General features: G+C 42.6%; 1 protein-coding gene across 2 annotated transcripts in view; it reads left to right on the top strand.

Annotated features, from left to right (window-relative positions):
• Positions 1-4,847, top strand: part of CYP20A1 (cytochrome P450 family 20 subfamily A member 1) — a 65,090-nt gene extending 60,243 nt beyond the window's left edge. For both annotated transcript variants that reach the window (XM_002712554.6, XM_051848291.3), the window contains one exon: positions 31-4,847. In XM_002712554.6, coding sequence (XP_002712600.3) covers positions 31-181 — 151 coding nt within the window. In that variant the 3' untranslated portion in view covers positions 182-4,847. The remainder of the gene's footprint in view (positions 1-30) is intronic.
• Positions 4,848-17,026: the final 12,179 nt, after the last annotated feature.

The following is a 17,026-nucleotide window of genomic DNA, read 5'->3' as shown; positions in this document are numbered from 1 at the left end:
TAATAATGAGTTAATTTTCTTCCCCACTAGGTTTGCGTATATGGTGAGCACTGTACTTCTGAGTGTGTTGGTGAGGAGGCTGCACCTACTTCCCGTGGAGGGACAAGTTATTGAAACAAAGTATGAACTGGTAACGTCATCAAGGGAAGAAGCTTGGATCACTGTCTCAAAGAGATACTAAACTTTTATGCATTTAAAATCTTTGTTAAATAGAATGAGGAAAATAACCATTTAGAAAATTTGTATTGAGTCCTTTCATAAACCAAGAATCATTTTGTAATATAAACACCTATTAGTACTTAATTATGTAAATTTGATTTTTATATATTAGTTTGTCTTAATTGCATGATAAACATTTATAATGTCTATACCAATATATTGAAAATTTTAGTAGAAGCATTTACTTTTAATTTTTCATCCCTTTTTATGCTATTATTTTCATCTTCTTTTTCCTAGTTTCATCTCTAAAATGAATGTCTTTACTTTTTTAATGGAGTGGAACAATTAAGACCCCAGTTGGGACGCCCATATCCCGTATTGCAATGCTTAGATTCACATTCTGACTCCACTGCTGATGCCAGCTTCTTGCTAATATTCACCCTCAGAGGCAACGGGTGATGGCTCAGGTCATTAGGTCCCTGCCACTTACATAGGAAACCTGGATTGAGTTCTGGACTCCCAGTTTTTGACTGGCTTCACTTTGGCCAGACAGGGAAATAAAAGGATGGCAAAAGACATACTTAAGAAGTCTGAGGGGCTGGTGCTGTGGCTTAGCAGGTTAAGCTGCCATCTACAGTGCTGGCATCTCATATGGTTGCTGGTTCAAGTCCTGGCTGTTCCACTTTCAATCACGCTCCTTGCTAACGCATCTGGGAAAGCAATGGAAGATGGCCTAATTACTTGAAGAAGCTCGTGGCTCCTGGCTTCGGCCTGGCTCAGCCCTGGTGGTTGCAGCCATTTGGAAAATGAACCTGTGGATGGAATATCTCTCTGTTTCTATTTCTCCCTCTCTCTTTGTAACTCTGACTTTCAAATAAACAAATAAATCTTTTTTAAAAAAAGATACAATAAACAGCTTTTGTAGGATGAAATGACCAGTACGCTTTTAGAAAAGATGTTTAATTGGGTCTGGCACTGTAGCACAGTGGGTTAAGCTCGCTCTCTCTTTCTCTCTGTAACTGACTTTCAAATAAATAAATAAAAAATAAATAAATGAAAAGTGTTTAGGCAAAGAATTATTAGGGCTATTTCAAGAATATTTTAAGTATGTTCAAAGTTAAATTTTAAGCACCAATAATATTTATGTTTGATACTTTATTGATAGCATTGTATTTTAATCCAGTTATTCTTACTATACTATTTATGAAATTTTAAAAAAGATTATTTTATTTATTTGAAAGGCAGAGTTACAGAAAGGGAGAGGCAGTAGTAGCAGAGAAAGAGAGAGAGAGAGAGAGAGAGAGAGATCTTCCATTTTGTTGGTTCCCTCCCCACATGACCTCAACAGCCAGAACTAGGCCAGGATGAAGGCAGGAGCCAGGAGTTTCTTCTAGGTTTCTCACATGGGTGCAGGGGCCAAAGCACTTGAGCTATCCTCTGATGCTTTCCCAGGCACATTAGCAGGGAGCTGGATAGGAAGTAGAGCAGCCAGGACAAAAACCAGCTCCCATATGGGATGCAAGTATTGCAGGCAGCAACTTAACCCATTATGCCATTCCACCAGCCCTCATTATTTATGAATTTAAAAAATTTTTAAACTGAAGGAAATATGAAGGATATTCCCCAAAAGTTCCTGAAAAATGTATATTATGAAAAAAATTGTTCATGGATTTAAAAACTCTCTTGCAGAAAAATAAACTTACTTTTTTATTCAATTTCTCTATGAACTTGTTGAAGTCCTCTGATATGCCAAGTGCAAACAGAAAGGAAAAATATGAGAATTGTTTGCAAGTGAGCCTATTTTTAATACTGCTGAATTTCATTTTTAGTTTTAGTTTTTAGTTTCAAGAATCTACCCTAGTTATTTCATGCTATGTTTATGGTTATGGTTAACTGGCTTACATTTTAGACATAAGTATGCCCAGTTAACATAGAACTTGACTAATGTGATGCAGACTTTATTTCTGAAGAAATAATTTATAGCGTAATTAAATGTCAGCACTTTAAGTGAAATTTTTTTCTTAGTTATATTTTCATGTTTCTAAAAAAGCCCATTGTTAAATCTGTCCCTTTGCACCTATCATTTTATTTTCTTTTTAATGTATATTTTCACCTGCTGAAGGCAGACTGAAGGTGGGGAGGTAGAAAGAGAAAGAGAGCTCCTCCAGGTCTCCCATGTGGGTCGCAGGGGCCCAAGTACTTGAGCCATCATCTGCTGCCTCCCAGTGTGCATTTAGCAAGAAGCTTTGTGGGGACTGGAACCCAGCAGTGCAATGTGAGTTAATTCAGGTGTCCCAAGTGGCAGTTTAACCCGCGGCACCAAACCTCCACCCACGCTCTGTCATTTTCTATGGTTTTATATATGTAGAGCATCCAACCCCTGGCTTGGATTCCTGCCACCCACATGGGAGATCTGATGGAGTTCCTGGCTCTGGCCTAGCCCTAGGCACTGTGGGCATTTAAGGAGTGCACCCATGGATCTCTTCTTCCCATCTGCCTCTTCCTCTTTCTTTCTCTCTGTCTATCCCTCTCACAACTGTCAGTCTGCCTTTCAAATAAATAAACCATGAAAAAAAAAGAATTGTTATTAAAACTTTGTAGGGGTGTTTATAGACTCTGGGGCAAACATTTTAAGATTCTTTCTTGTAACTCTCTTTATTTTTTTCTCTAAGTCCAGAAAAAGCACTGTTAACCTAGTTATGCCTGTGTTCTCATGTGGTTGGCAGATTGAAAACTTCTTCAGAAACAGTTTGAGGTATAAAACCGGGGGTGTCACCAGCAGCATTACAGAGTCGGGTAGGAGTCACTTAGTAGCAATGGAAAGATAACCTGAGAGAGGAATGGATGCCGTTTTCAAGGGCAGACTTCTATCATGTCAAGAAATTGATCATGGTGACCTTCATTTTCTTCTGAGCCGGTACTGTGGCTGTTTGCTACGTTACCACGACTAATGATTAAGGCAGAAGCGGAAAGAGCTGGGAGGCTAGAAGAACAAAGCCGTTACTGTTACTGCTGCAGTCAGAGGAAATCAGTCCAGACGGCTTAGGACGGTGTTGCAGTGGGCCGATGTGAGTGCCCTGCACTGACACAACAGGGATGACACTGACACTGGCAGTAACCTGAAAGTAGAACAGGGGCCGGGGTGAATTTGCTATGAGCCAACTCCTTTATATACAGATCACATTTAGTTCTTAGAGCATAACAGGAGGTTCACTGACCAACTAACAGTTATTCATTCCTGCTAGGAGAATGTAAACAAAGATAACTAAATACAGAATACAAAAAATAAGCATTAAGACCTAAACTTCAGATTATCTTAATCTCTTCCGTGGGGTTTATTGGTAAATTTTAATTATTTTAAAGGAAGGAAATTTTTTTTTCCATTTTCAATTAACTTTATATACAGAAAACCAACTTTATATTAAGCAGAGTTCAACAGTTTGCACAAGAAAACAAAAACAAAAAACTATAGTTTTTTGAGACAAAGGCTGTTGAAAGTCATTGCATTTATTTTTTTTTTTTTAAGATTTATTTTTTATTTATTTGAAAGGCACAGTTAGAGAGAGTGGGAGAGACAGAGAGATCTTCTGCTGGTTTGCTCCCTAGATGGCTGCATGGCCAGGGCTGGACCAGGCCAAAGCCAGGAGCCAGGAGCCAGGAGCTAGTCTACCACATGGGCGGCAGGGCCCCAAGCACTTGGGCCATCTTCTTCTGCTTTCTCACGCCATTAGCAGAGAGCTGGATTGGAAGTGAAGCAGCTAGGATATGAGCCACCATCCATATAGCCTTACCTGTTATACCATAATGCCTGCCCCAAGGACAGAAATTTTTAAAAGGAAAAGGAAGGAACTGGCTCTGTGACTTAGTAAGCTCATTCGTGTCCCAGGTGCTCTTCTGATCCAGCTCTTCACCATGGCCCGGGAAAGCAGTGGAAGATGGCCTAAGTGTTTGGGCCCCTGTGTCCACGTGGGAAACCTGGAGTAGGCATTGGCTCCTGGCTTTGGATTGGCCCAGGTCCAGCCATTATGCCCATTTAGAGAGTGAACCAGCAAATGGGAGACCTTTCTCTCTGTCTCTCCCTCTCTCTCTCTGTAATTCTGCCTCTCAAATAAATAAAATATTTTTTTAAAAAAAGAAAAAAAATGGCGTTTGGCCTAGTGTCTGTGATGCCCGTGTCCCATATCTGCGTGCTTGGGCCTGGTACCAGCCTGCACAGCGTCTTTCTAATGCAGAACCTGTGGGGTGGAGGTTCAAGTGATCGAGGTCCTAGCTCTAGCGTCGGCCCAGTTCTGGCTGTTGGAAGCATTTGGGGAGCAAATCAATAAATGAGAGTGCACTCTTTTTCTCTTTCTGTCTCACTTTCTCTCTCCCTGCCTCTCAAATAATAAGGGAGAGAATACTGCCAACCCAACCATGTTGTACACCTGTTTAATGTTTTTCCTATTTCCTATATATTTATTATATTCTTAACAGTATGATCTACTTTACACTTAATAAATGTAAAACATTTTTCTTTGTAACTTCATTTTGTTTTTACTTCACAAGGGCTTCAGTGAATACTTTTTAAAGGAATAAAGCTCTAAAATATGAGTAAATTTTAATTTTAATCTCTGGTTTATAGAATTTTATAAACTGATAATTGTAAAACTTGAGTTGTGGGCCACTTAATAAAATGTCCAGGCAATAGACAGGTGAGTTGTGACATTTCTTCAGTTCCTCTCCCCGTTTAATTGGTCTGCAGTCTGGAGGCTGTCTTTCTTGAGACTGGGAATGAGTCTTGTTATATCATGTGGTAGAATGCCATAAATAAATAAGTTGAGAGTGGTGACCTTAATTTTACCACTATTTGGTAATTGTATTTACATTTAGAATGCTTACAAAGTATTTTAATTTAACCACATGATAGTATGGATTGAAACCTTTTTACTTCACCATTGTAACTATATCATAAATAAAGTAACAAAGTATCTGTTTCCAAAGTAGGCAATCAGCAAATATTTCTGAATAAAGGAATGAAATCTTTATTGGGGTCTTCTGTGTATGTGGAGTAAAGCACTTAGAATTGAAATTGCTTAACAGTGAACAAAAAAGTCCAGATAGTCAACTACTTGTAACAGTACTTTGTGATTTGTTGAGTAGCCTATTACTGGGAGTATTTAAAGTGATGTGCAGTTCTCTTACAGTGATGCTTGCAACACAGTGTTAGGTGTGAACATAGATTAGTAATAGTCTAGTTATACACCGTATCCACCAAAACAGTTGGTAAGCAAGGAGTCACTTATCCCTTCTATATTTTATCCCCAGCTTATCATTGAACCAGGAAATTTTTTTTAAAGATTTATTTATGTATTTGAAAGAGAGAGAAGGGGGGAGAGAGAGAGAGAGAGAGAGAGAGAGAGAGAGAGAGAGAGAGGTCCTCTGTCCAATGGTTCATTCCTCAATTGGTCGCAACAGTGGAAGCTGCGCCGATTCGAAGCCAGGAGTTTCTTCCGGGTCTCCCACGTGGGTGTAGGGTCCCAAGGACTTGGGCCATCTTTCACTGCTTTCCTAGGCCATAGCAAAGAGCTGGATTGGAAGTAGAACAGCTGCGACTTTGAACCGGCACCCTTATGGGATGCCAGCACTGCAAGTGGCGGCTTTACCCACTACGCCACGGCGCCGGCCCCAGGAACTGTTTAAAATAGTTTTTTTGTTTGTTTGTTTGTTTTTTTTTTTTTTTTTAACAGGGTAGTTAAGAGGATTATTTCCTAGTATGTATCTCATGGAAAACTATCCTGTGAGAGATTCTGGAACAAACTTCCTAATCCATATTCGTTTTTAGATTCTCCATACTATATTCTTATTCAGATATTTAGAATACATATTGCCATTGGAAGTGCTGAGAAGTTACCATGGTTAAGCTGAATATTCCAAGTGAATTTGATGAAGGCACCCTTTTCTCCAATAACACCTATAAAAAAATGTTCCATGAAACCGGTGTTTTATTTAAGTAGTGTTTGCTAGTACAAAAAACATTTTGTCAACATGATTTACAGACAAGGAGTTTTAAGAAAGAGCTGTCTTAGCTAGTTTCGTTGTCTGTGCCTGGTCCAGAGATATTCTAGCCTAAGAATGACCTGCAGTCTTAGAAGCAGACCATCTGAATTCACCATTCTCTCCCTTAGCTGTCAGCACAGCACCTTCTACCTCTGCTGACTCTCGCCCAACCATTTCTTTACTTTTCTATTCCTACCCAGGTGGAATCCAGTTGTCAGAAACTTGTACGAGATGCTATGCTGGGCACAGCATTGAGCGAAATAGATAATGGCATCATTTCCATGTTCTGTCTTCTGGACTTTACCTGATGAGAAAGAGCCCCACATTTCATGTCCAAAGCTTTAAAATCCTTCTGTTACCTAGAGCACTCTGGTTCCTAGGTTTGGAACTAACTCAAGGATCCATGAGGTTAGTGTCTCAAAGGAACATAGGAAGTAACTTGTAGCTGACTACATGGCAAAGAACACAGGAGGCTTCAATTCCGGGTAGTGGGGCAAGAAGCAATAAGGAATTGTTGGGGGTCAAACCAATATTTTCATTGTATGAGCAGGATACTTAACTGAGGTAACTTATCAAGGAAAACTGTCAACACTAATGATGATTACAAATACTGGAGAACTTGAAAAAAAGGGTTTTTAATTTGAAAGAGAGATCTCCCACCCTTTGATTCATCCCGTAAATGCTTGGCAACAGCCAGAGTAGGGCCAGACTGAAGCTAGTAGCCAGGAACTCAATTGGGTTTCCTGAACAAGTACCTGAACCACACCTGTTGCCTAGTCATTTGTATGTTTAATATTCATTATTTGTCAAGTTGCAAGGTTGTCAGCTTAAAAGGACTGTGTAGATTATGTGGTTTTTTTAGGAGATGTAGATGCTCACAATTTAAAGTTTTAGAGGGAGAAGTCTTGGTAGGGCTTTTGAGAGAAGATGAGTAGTATAATTAGGATTTCACTTTGAACCTTTCTCATAGACGGTCTTCTCAAAACATGTGCTTAAGTATGCTGCTGTTATATTCACAGGATTTCGTTAGGTTTTCAAGAAAGTGTAGATTCAGGAAGAATTTGAAAGTAATTTTTTAAAATGTTCTTGATACAGAACATTTGAGGGAGATGCAAATGTGTTTTGAATGCTAAATTTACTTAGATTTAAAAATATGTATCTTCAAGCAAAGTTGCCATGACAACCTTTCTTAATGTGTATATAAATTTTATGTCTCCTTGAGATTTTCATCTTTTCCAATATAGGGTCTAATCACAAGATTTGAGCACTGTGATATATTTCTATCTGATGGTGCCCTGCAGAAAGTATATAATTTTGGAAAATACAAACCAAGCATTGGGGCAGTTCTGTAGCATGGTGATCCCACAAAGGTAAATGTCACCTTGTTCTCTTTTTGATAGGAGATTGAAATGACTTCAAAGCCAAGAAGAAATTCATGTAAAACCTGGAATCTCTTCTGTGCTTCTGTTTTATCTAAAGGATTTATAGGATGGCCCTAGAAAGTTTGCTGAATTCCGAACCAAATCTGGTTAGTCCTAAAACTGATCCAGCCTCTGGTATCTTCTAAATCTAATCCTGAGTTGATATCACAGGATGACTCAGAACCACGAGACACCTCTCTACCATGGCACGCATGGGCACAGTGACAAACCCGGGGGCTGCTTCTGGCCTGTGCTGAAGTCCAACAGTTCTAGCGAGATACTTTTACCATACCTCCTTGCATCTTCTTGCCCCTTTTCTCATACCTGTGTCTCTCAAACTTCATTTTGCCTGTTAGGGACCAGGAGAAGAGGAGCAGGATTCTGGAGACCCACAGTTTAAGAGAAAAGCACTTTCATCTTCAATTCTGGTTATACGAATGCAGTGGAGTAAGGGGGTAGCCACTGGTACCTTTTAGTAAGAGTAACCATGGCTCTTATTTATGAATTTTTTTTTAAGATTTATTTTATTTGAAAGGCCGAGTTACAGAGAGGCAGAGGCAGAGAGAGAGAGACCAGAGAGCGAGAGAGAAAGAGAGTAAGAAAGAATGAGAATCTTTCATCTGGTTCACTGCAGTGGCTGGGGCTGTGCTGATCTGAAGCCAGAAGCCAGGAGCTTCTTCCAGGCCTCCCACACACAGATGTAGGGGCCCAAGGACTTGGGCCATCTGCTGCTGCTTTCTCAGGCCATAGTAGAGAGCTGTATGGGAAGTGGAGCAGCTGGGACTTGAATAGGTGCCCATATGGGATGCTGGCACTGCAGGTGTCAGCTTTACCCACCACACCACGGTGCTGGCACCTGAACTTTTAACATAGGTGCCTGAAACTTTGAGAAGCTTGCTAAAGAGCTATGTTTGTTAATGTTTTCGATGTTAATTACTCTGTAGCTTAGTTTTAAAAAATAATGATTTATTTTAACTTAAGAATCCCTCAGGATGGATCTAATCAAGTATGATCTATTGATTTGTTGACTTTGATTTACTTAAATCTTAATAGACTGTACAATGTTATAGAACATTTAAGAGAATCCATAGATATTTTCTAATCCATTCTCCTTTAAAAGGAAGAAGTCAAAGGTGAGGGAGGTTATTTTACATGAGAATTGGCCTTGGCACTTACTACTTGTTTATGCTAACTCCCTGTCCAAAGCTTTTTTTGCTGTGTAGCATGATTTCAGTGTTTTTTTTTTTTTTTAATAGATTTATTTATTTGAAGGCAGAATTACAGAGAGGCAGAGGGAGAGAGTCTTCTATCTGCTGGTTCACTCCCCAGATGGCCGCAATGGCCAGAGCTACACTGATCCAAAGCCAGGAGTCAGTAGCTTCTTCCCATGCAGGTGCAGGGAACCAAGGACTTGGGCCGTCTTCTGCTGCTTTCTCAGGCCATAGCAGAGAGCTGAATTGGAAATGGAGCAGCTGGGACTCGAACCGACACCCATAGGGGATGCGGCAGCTTTACCCGCTACACCACAGTGCTGGTCCTGTCAGTGTTTTCTTAAATTTCATTTTACTTGTTCAGAATATGATTTCCAGGCTAGACATTTAGCATAGCACTTGGGACACCCATATCCCATGATGCCTCAAGTAGTTGGATTCCTGCCATCCATAGGATAGACCTAGATTGAATTCCTAATTCCTGGCTTTGGTGTGGCCAAGCCCCAGCCTTTGTGCACAACTGGGGAGTGAACCAGCAGATTGGGGTGCTCTTTTTCTTTCTCTTCAAATAAATCAAACTACATGAAAAATTAGAAAAAAAAATTTCCTTTTGGTTTCATCTAATTCTCTAAAGGAAGTGTTAGGTACAAAATAAAAGGCCTCCTAGGCTGGCGCCGCCGCTCACTAGGCTAATCCTCCGCCTTGTGGCACCGGCACACCGGGTTCTAGTCCCGGTCGGGGCGCCAGATTCTGTCCCGGTTGCCCCTCTTCCAGGCCAGCTCTCTGCTGTGGCCAGGGAGTGCAGTGGAGGATGGCCCAAGTCCTTGGGCCCTGCACCCCATGGGAGACCAGGATAAGTACCTGGCTCCTGCCATCGGATCAGCGCGGTGCGCCAGCCGCGGCGGCCATTGGAGGGTGAACCAACGGCAAAGGAAGACCTTTCTCTCTGTCTCTCTCTCTCACTGTACACTCTGTCTGTAAAAAAAAAAAAAAAAAAAAAAGAAAAAGAAAGAAAGAAAGAAAAGAAAAGAAAAGGCCTCCTAAAACAAGAACTGTCTAAATTAGTATAATATGCTATTGGTAACTGTAAGACTTGGGATAGTACCTTCCTAAGGCAAAACCCTTAAAAAGACATGTCCCATCAATCATGATAAGATGTTTTTAAAGTGTTTGGTTTATTTTTATTCAAGAGGCATGATTGGGGTCAGAGACATTATTTGTGGGGTTCAGTGCTGAATGAAAATATAGGGCCTTGGCTGGGGCAAGATGTCAGTCTCCTTTTCTCCTTCACCAACCCTTTCAACCTATGGTGGATGAGACCCCCAAGGGACTGAAGTGTCCTGTACTGGGACCCCTCCTGACCTGAATCAGGCTCGAGAGGCCTGCCCTGTCACCTGGTGCTGCCAGCCCCCGGCAGGGATGACTGCTTCCTTCTGCACCTTAAGGCTTACAGACGGCTTACAGGACCCCAGCCCTCTTCGGCTTGCTCGGTGGCTCCCGCAGAGGGCTGGGGGTGACCAAGGAGAATGCGCCTCCCTCCCCCCATGTCCTGCCAGTGCAATCGGATTACTTCTCTGGGCAGAGGCAGCTATGCCTTGAGGAGGAGTGAGGAGAGGGAGGCTGGCAAGGCACCAAGGCACAGGGAGCTGGTCTCTGAGAACCTGGTAGGGGAGGCACAGAGCCTGTGTGCTCCAAGTCCCTAGTGTATATTCCATGGTTCCATTGGACTTCATTTACAAAACAGATTTAAAGATAAGATTATTCAGTATTTCACGATGATGTCTGCAAAGCATTCTACCCTAAGCATAGAGCACCTCTAAGCACCTCTGTATGACTATGCTGCAGCCTATAGTGTTGGGCTCTGGAAGCATCCGAGCATACACAGCCTGGTGCTGTGACTCAGTGGTTTTTGATGGCTCTACTTACATGTTTTATGCTAGTTGTTCTTGCAAATATCCATATATGTCTCACTTATGATTTGTCTTTAAGTAATTTTTTTTTTTTTTTTTGACAGGCAGAGTGGACAGTGAGAGAGAGAGACAGAGAGAGAAAGGTCTTCCTTTGCCGTTGGTTCACCCTCCAATGGCCGCCGCTGCAGCCGGCGCACCGTGCTGATCCGATGGCAGGAGCCAGGATCCAGGTGCTTTTCCTGGTCTCCCATGGGGTGCAGGGCCCAAGCACCTGGGCCATCCTCCACTGCACTCCCTGGCCATAGCAGAGAGCTGGCCTGGAAGAGGGGCAACCGGGACAGAATCCGGCGCCCCGACCGGGACTAGAACCCGGTGTGCCGGCGCCGCAAGGTGGAGGATTAGCCTATTGAGCCACGGCGCCGGCCCGATTTGTCTTTAAGTAATTTAAACCTTTCCAGAATGGCTTAGAATTCTTTACACAATGCACAATGAAAAGACACCCAGCTTTTTCTAAAAAAGGAAAATGATCTTCTGATATGCATATTTATTAAAGTTGCAAAACATTCAGGTACACTATAGATTTCAGTCCCATTTCACCTGTGAAATTCTTACTTATTAATTGGACAAGATTTTTCTTCTGAAAAGTAAAATGGAATCTTTTCCTGAAACAGCATAAGACCCTACGAAATAGTTCAGTGATATGAATCACTCACTTATTCTTAGGGGTAGACATTTAGATAATAGAAGTAGTTGACAGAAAACCGTGAGAAACACATTGTTAATTCCCGTGGAGGAGGAAGGAAGAAGCTCTACTGGTATATTTTAGGTGCAGTTAAAGTCAGTGTTCTCCACCATTTCAAAACATCACATTTTTTTTTCTGCCCTGCTCCTTTCTTTCCAAGGGGCCACATAAAATTACTTTAAACACTGGATATATTTGTCAGTTACCATTGTGAAAGACAATGCCACATTATAATCATAAGTACTATGTATGATTGGTATTGTCATTCTTTGTACTCTGTGAATCTGATAGGTCAGTAATGCCACTGATTATTGGTGTTATTGAACATTTTTATCACGTTTATCAACCTATTTGTATTTATTTTATAAATTTGCCTATTCATGTCCATTTCTCTATTGCACATTTGATTTCTAAGTTCCACTAATATATTCTGTTTGTATTAACTGTATTAGGGGTCAGCATTGTGGCATAGTGGGTTAAGCCATCCCCTGTGAGCACCGTTGCAAATCCCAGCTACTCCTCTTCCGATCCAGCTACCTGTTAATGCACCTGGAAAAGGCAGCAGGAAATGGCTTCTGCCAACAGTGTGGAGACCTGTATTGAGTTCTGGACTCCTGTCTTTGGCCTGACCCAGCCCTGGCCACTGAGACTATTAGTGGTGTGAACCAGCAGATGAAAGATCTCTCTCTCTCTCTCTCTCTCCCTGTTTCTCCCTCTCTATAGATCTGCCTTTCAAATAAATATTTTTTAAAAAATTAACCATTTAAACATCAGACTTTTTGCTGATTGTGTTCTCAACTATTTGTGCTATCTTTATATAGTAATTTAAAATTTTTATTTACCACTTTCCCCAATAGAATCTAAAAAGGCCATCTCCATTCCAGTGTTTCCTATTTACATATATTTTCTTTTAGACTTTAAATCTTCAATTTATGTAGTATTTATTTTTGTATCATCTAACTTATTTTTTTCCAACTGTTATGCAGTCATTCTAGCACTGTTTCTCTTTGATTTGAAATTTTACCTCAATCATTTAATTCTTACATTTATTAGAATTGATAGACTTTTTATTCTGTTCCCTTGATAACCATTAATTTTACTTTATGCACTTTTATTATTTAGAACAAGTTTTCTCCTTGATTATTCTTTTTCAGAAATGTCCTGGATATTCTTTGTTTCTAGCTTTTAAACATTTTTAAATTTTATTTTATCTTAGTTAAAATTTATTTATTTGAAAGAGAAACAGATCTTCTATGTACTAGTTCATCCCTAAATGCTTGCAACATCTAGGGCTGGACCAGGCCAAAGACAGACACCAAGAACTCTATCCAGCTCTCTCATGTGGATGGCAGAGGCCCAAGTACTTGGGCCATCTTCCATTGAATTACCAGGAGCATTAGCAGGGAGCTAGATCTGAAGTGGGGCAGCTGGTATTCGGCCAGCACTATGAGATGAGATGCCAGTGTGGCAAGATGTGGTTCAACCAGCTGCAACCATAACACTGGCCCCTGACCTGTTTTGAAACTGAAGTGAACAGCATCTTGTTCTTATATTGGAGATGGCTTTGTGACTTATGAAAAATGATTACTTAACCAGTTATATGAGAAAAGCAGGAACTATTTAATCACATACAAAAGTAATGAATTTAAAGGTAAGATGCTTAATCTTAAATGGATTAGAAGGAGCTAATAATTTTAAAACACTGGAACAAATTTGGATTATATATCCTCACAAACCCATAAGTGGACATATTAGATACAATTAGACATATGAGGTACAATTAACAATCTTCTGGTGTTTGTCCTAGCAGTTGGTCCCATATCTAAGTGGATTCAAAACCCAGCTCTGGCTCCCGACTCCAGCTTCCTGGTAATGCAGACTTTGGGAGATAGTAGTGATGACTCAAGTAATTGGTTTTCTATCACTCATGTGGGAGACCTGGATTAACCTCCAGACTCCTGGCTTTGGTGTCAGTCCAGCCCTGGCCATTGCTGGCATTTGGAGAATGAACTAGAGAATGGGAGTTCTTTATCTTATCTCTCTGCCTTTCAAATAAATACATATTTTAAAAAATTCTATTTATTTTTCCTTTATTGGAATGTCAGAGACATGGGCCGACACTGTGGCACAGCAGGTACAACTACCGCCTGCAGTGCCAGCACAGCATCCCGTATGGGCCAGTTTGAGTGCTAGCTGCTCTGCTTTTCCTCTCTGTAACTCTGCCTTTCAAAAAAAAAAAAAAAAAAAAGAGACAAGGAGATCTTCCATGGACTGGTTCACTTCCTGAAAACTTGAAACAGCCAGAGCTGGGCCAGGCTGAAACCAGGAGCCCAGAAATCAATCTGGGTCTACACATGGGTGGCAAGGATCTGGGTACTTGAGCCATCACCCGTTTTCCAGGGTGTATATCAGCAGGAAACTGGATTGGATGCAAAGCTGGGATTTGAATTCAGGCACTCTGATATGCTGTTGCCAAAAGCTCACCCAAATAAATAAAAATTAAAAAAAACACTTCTTGGGGGCCAGTGCTGTGGCATAGTAAGCTAAGCCTCTGCCTGCGGCACCAGCATCCCATGTAGGGGCTGGTTTATGTCCCAGCTGCTGCTTTTCTGATCCAGTTCTCTGCTGTGGCCTAGGAGAGCAGCAGCAGATGGCCCAAGTGCTTGGGGCCTTGCACCCTGGCTCCTAGCTCCGGATCAGCCGGACCTCCGATCATTGCGGTCATTTAGGGAGTGAACCAGCAGAGACCTTTCTGTTTCTCTCTGTAACGCCACCTCTCAAATAAATAGTCTTTTTAAAAAATTCTTATACTAGAGGCCTTGAAATGTGGCTTGACTCAAAGGTAATGAGTTTGTTTACTTTTTTTTTTTTTTTTTTGAAGGCAGAGTGGACAGTGAGAGACAGAGAGAAAGGTCTTCCTTTTCCATTGGTTCACCCCCCCCAGTGGCTGCTGCGGCTGGCGCACCACGCTGATCCGAAGCCAGGAGCTTCTCCTGGTCTCCCATGGGTGCAGGGCCAAGTACTTGGGCCATCCTCCACTGCCTTCCCGGGCCACAGCAGAGAGCTGGACAGTAAGAGGAGCAACCGGGACAGAATCTGGCGCCCCAACCGGGACTGGAACCCGGGGTGCCAACGCTGTAGGCAGAGGATTAACCTATTGGGCTGCAGCGCCGGCTGAATTTGTTTACTTTTAGATTGATTTTTTTTTTTTTTTTTGAAAGGCAGAGTGGTAGAGAGGGAGAGACAGAGATCTTCTACCCACTGATTTACTGCCCAGATTGTAGCTATGAGCAGGTCTGGGCCAGGCAGAAGCCAGGAACTCCATCCTGGTCTCCCTATGGACAGCAGGAACCCAGCACTTGGACCATTTTCCACTGCTTTCCCAGGTGCATTAGCAGGGAGCTGCACTGGAAGTGAAGCAGTCAGGGTTCAGATCAGTGCTTTGATATGAACATTTGTCACAAGCAGTGGGTCAACTGCTGTGCTCCAACTCTCGTCCCAAGTGTGCTTATTTATGTGTGTCTGTATGGAGAAGTTCACCTGAAGTGTGCACTGCCATCATCATGGTCATTTTCTGAGGTCCTAACTGTATGTTAGTATGACAGTTCAGCTGAAAAGTTGTCCAAATGAGCAGATTTCAGGTACCTTCATCTAGTTACACAAGTACGGGTAACTGCTGGAGGATTTGCATGAGTTACTCACTTGCATCTTTGATTCAAAGAATTATGTCCCCTTTTAGAGCTTTTGTAGTTGTTTCCTTTTTTTTTTTTTAAATCAATTTTGGTGGCAGTGAAAGTGTCCACGAATGTCTGGATCTGCTTAGTGGTAAAAGCCACTCTGAGTTGAGATTTCCAGCCCCCAGACTTCGGCTTCACAGCTCCTCATGGGCAGAAGGGCGTCTCATGGGCGTCACCTGTGAACTTGTTAGAAACAGAAGCTGGGCCAGACCAACTGAATCAGGCACTCCCAGGGTGGGCCCAGCAGTTTGTTTTAGTAAGCTCTGCAGGTGATTCCAACCCACAATGAGAACGCTGTCCTGAGCTTAACCCTTCATCTTTTATATTAAAGAAGGTCACAGAGGTTGTTACAAATAAAAGTGCTAGACTCCTCCCTTCGTAATTACCAGGATGATGAATCATCTCCCAGTGAAATGCGTTTATTGGGCCAACTGCTAAGCAGTATGTGAAAGGATGCTGGTGGGAACCAAGTGGGGGCTGGGAGAAGATTCTGTCCACCCTTTAACTCACCTGGTGGGCTTCTTAAACTTGAGGTTTTTATCCATTGAAGTTGAGTCTGAAAGAAAAGTTTGAGGTAATGTTTTAGTCACTTGGTTATTGATGTCTTATTCCTTGAAGCAGGCTGATGTGGCATTTAAGTACCCCAATTCTATCATTCCTGCTGTCTAATGAGCCTCTAGGATATGACCCTGCAGTTTTTATTTTTAATAAGCTTCTCACTCTTGAGAGCCACTAATACAGGGAATGTTTAAAGTGGTTGAGAATAAAACCAGTAGTACTAGGCCAACATTTTCAGTGGCAATCATAGATTTTGCTAAGGTACGTATCATAAAGCCAGTAACATTAAGGTCTGCTCCAGAAACTTGCAATGTGTATTTAAATTACTTTTTGAGATGGTCTAATAGTTTTTCTTATCATCTGAAAACAGGATACATTTGCGAGGGCAAGAACAAGTGTTGAAGCCATAGACCTGTTCTAATCTAAGATGGTATTCCCTGGAGTCAACCTTGACTTTCTGCCCTAGAAATAAACTAAAGCTCATGGCTCACTACCTCAGAAGTTGTCAGGGGATTTAGTTTTTCGAGACTACACTGTATAGGGTGGTCAGATTTAGGAAAGAAGATACAGGATCCGCAGAGTAAGAACAGAATTACAAATCTGCAAGATCCAAATGATCTGCCTTGCATTTTTTACTAGTGGTTAACATTTACAAGGTGTTTTCACATCATTTTATCCACGGAATAGCACTGGGGCGAACGGAACGTGGGCGAACCCAGCGGGGTCCACGGGCTTGGTGGGGTGGGCAGGTAAGCGCGCCCGGCGGCGGCGCAGGAATGAGGGGATGCGGTCACCGCAGTGGACGCTCAAACCCAGAGGATGAGGTCAAGATAAAGAGGAAAACGAACTCAGGGGCCAAGTTTCGAGAACTTTACGCCCGAGCTGAAGAGGTGTGATCTTTCACAGCCAACGGCCCGGGGCTGTCATCGCCTCCGGCCTGCGGCGGTCAGGAGCAGGCCGAGGGCCTCCCGCGGAGGTTCGGGGCCAGCGAAGGACAGCGCGGAGGGGAGCCGCAGCGGGCGCCGGCGGAGGGCGCCGAGCAGCGCGCTCCCGCCCGGTTAACAAAGGCCGCGCGGGGCACTCCCCGAGCGCCCGGCGCGCACAGAGGGCCGAAGGGTTAACCGCACCGGACTCCCGCGCGCATCCTGGCCCCCGCCCCGGCCGTCGCTAGGAGACGCCGGAAGTGGGGGAGGGGCGGGCGGCGCGGGCGCGGGTGGGAATCTTTTTCGGGCGCTCCGGGGTGGAGGCCGGG

The sequence above is a fragment of the Oryctolagus cuniculus genome, chromosome 3 (genome assembly GCF_051225735.1).
Source record: "Oryctolagus cuniculus isolate XC-2025 breed Fujian yellow rabbit chromosome 3, ASM5122573v1, whole genome shotgun sequence".
Taxonomy (NCBI): Eukaryota; Metazoa; Chordata; class Mammalia; order Lagomorpha; family Leporidae; genus Oryctolagus; species Oryctolagus cuniculus.
Note: the sequence above shows the minus strand (reverse complement) of the source record. Positions and strands in the feature narration are given on the sequence as shown.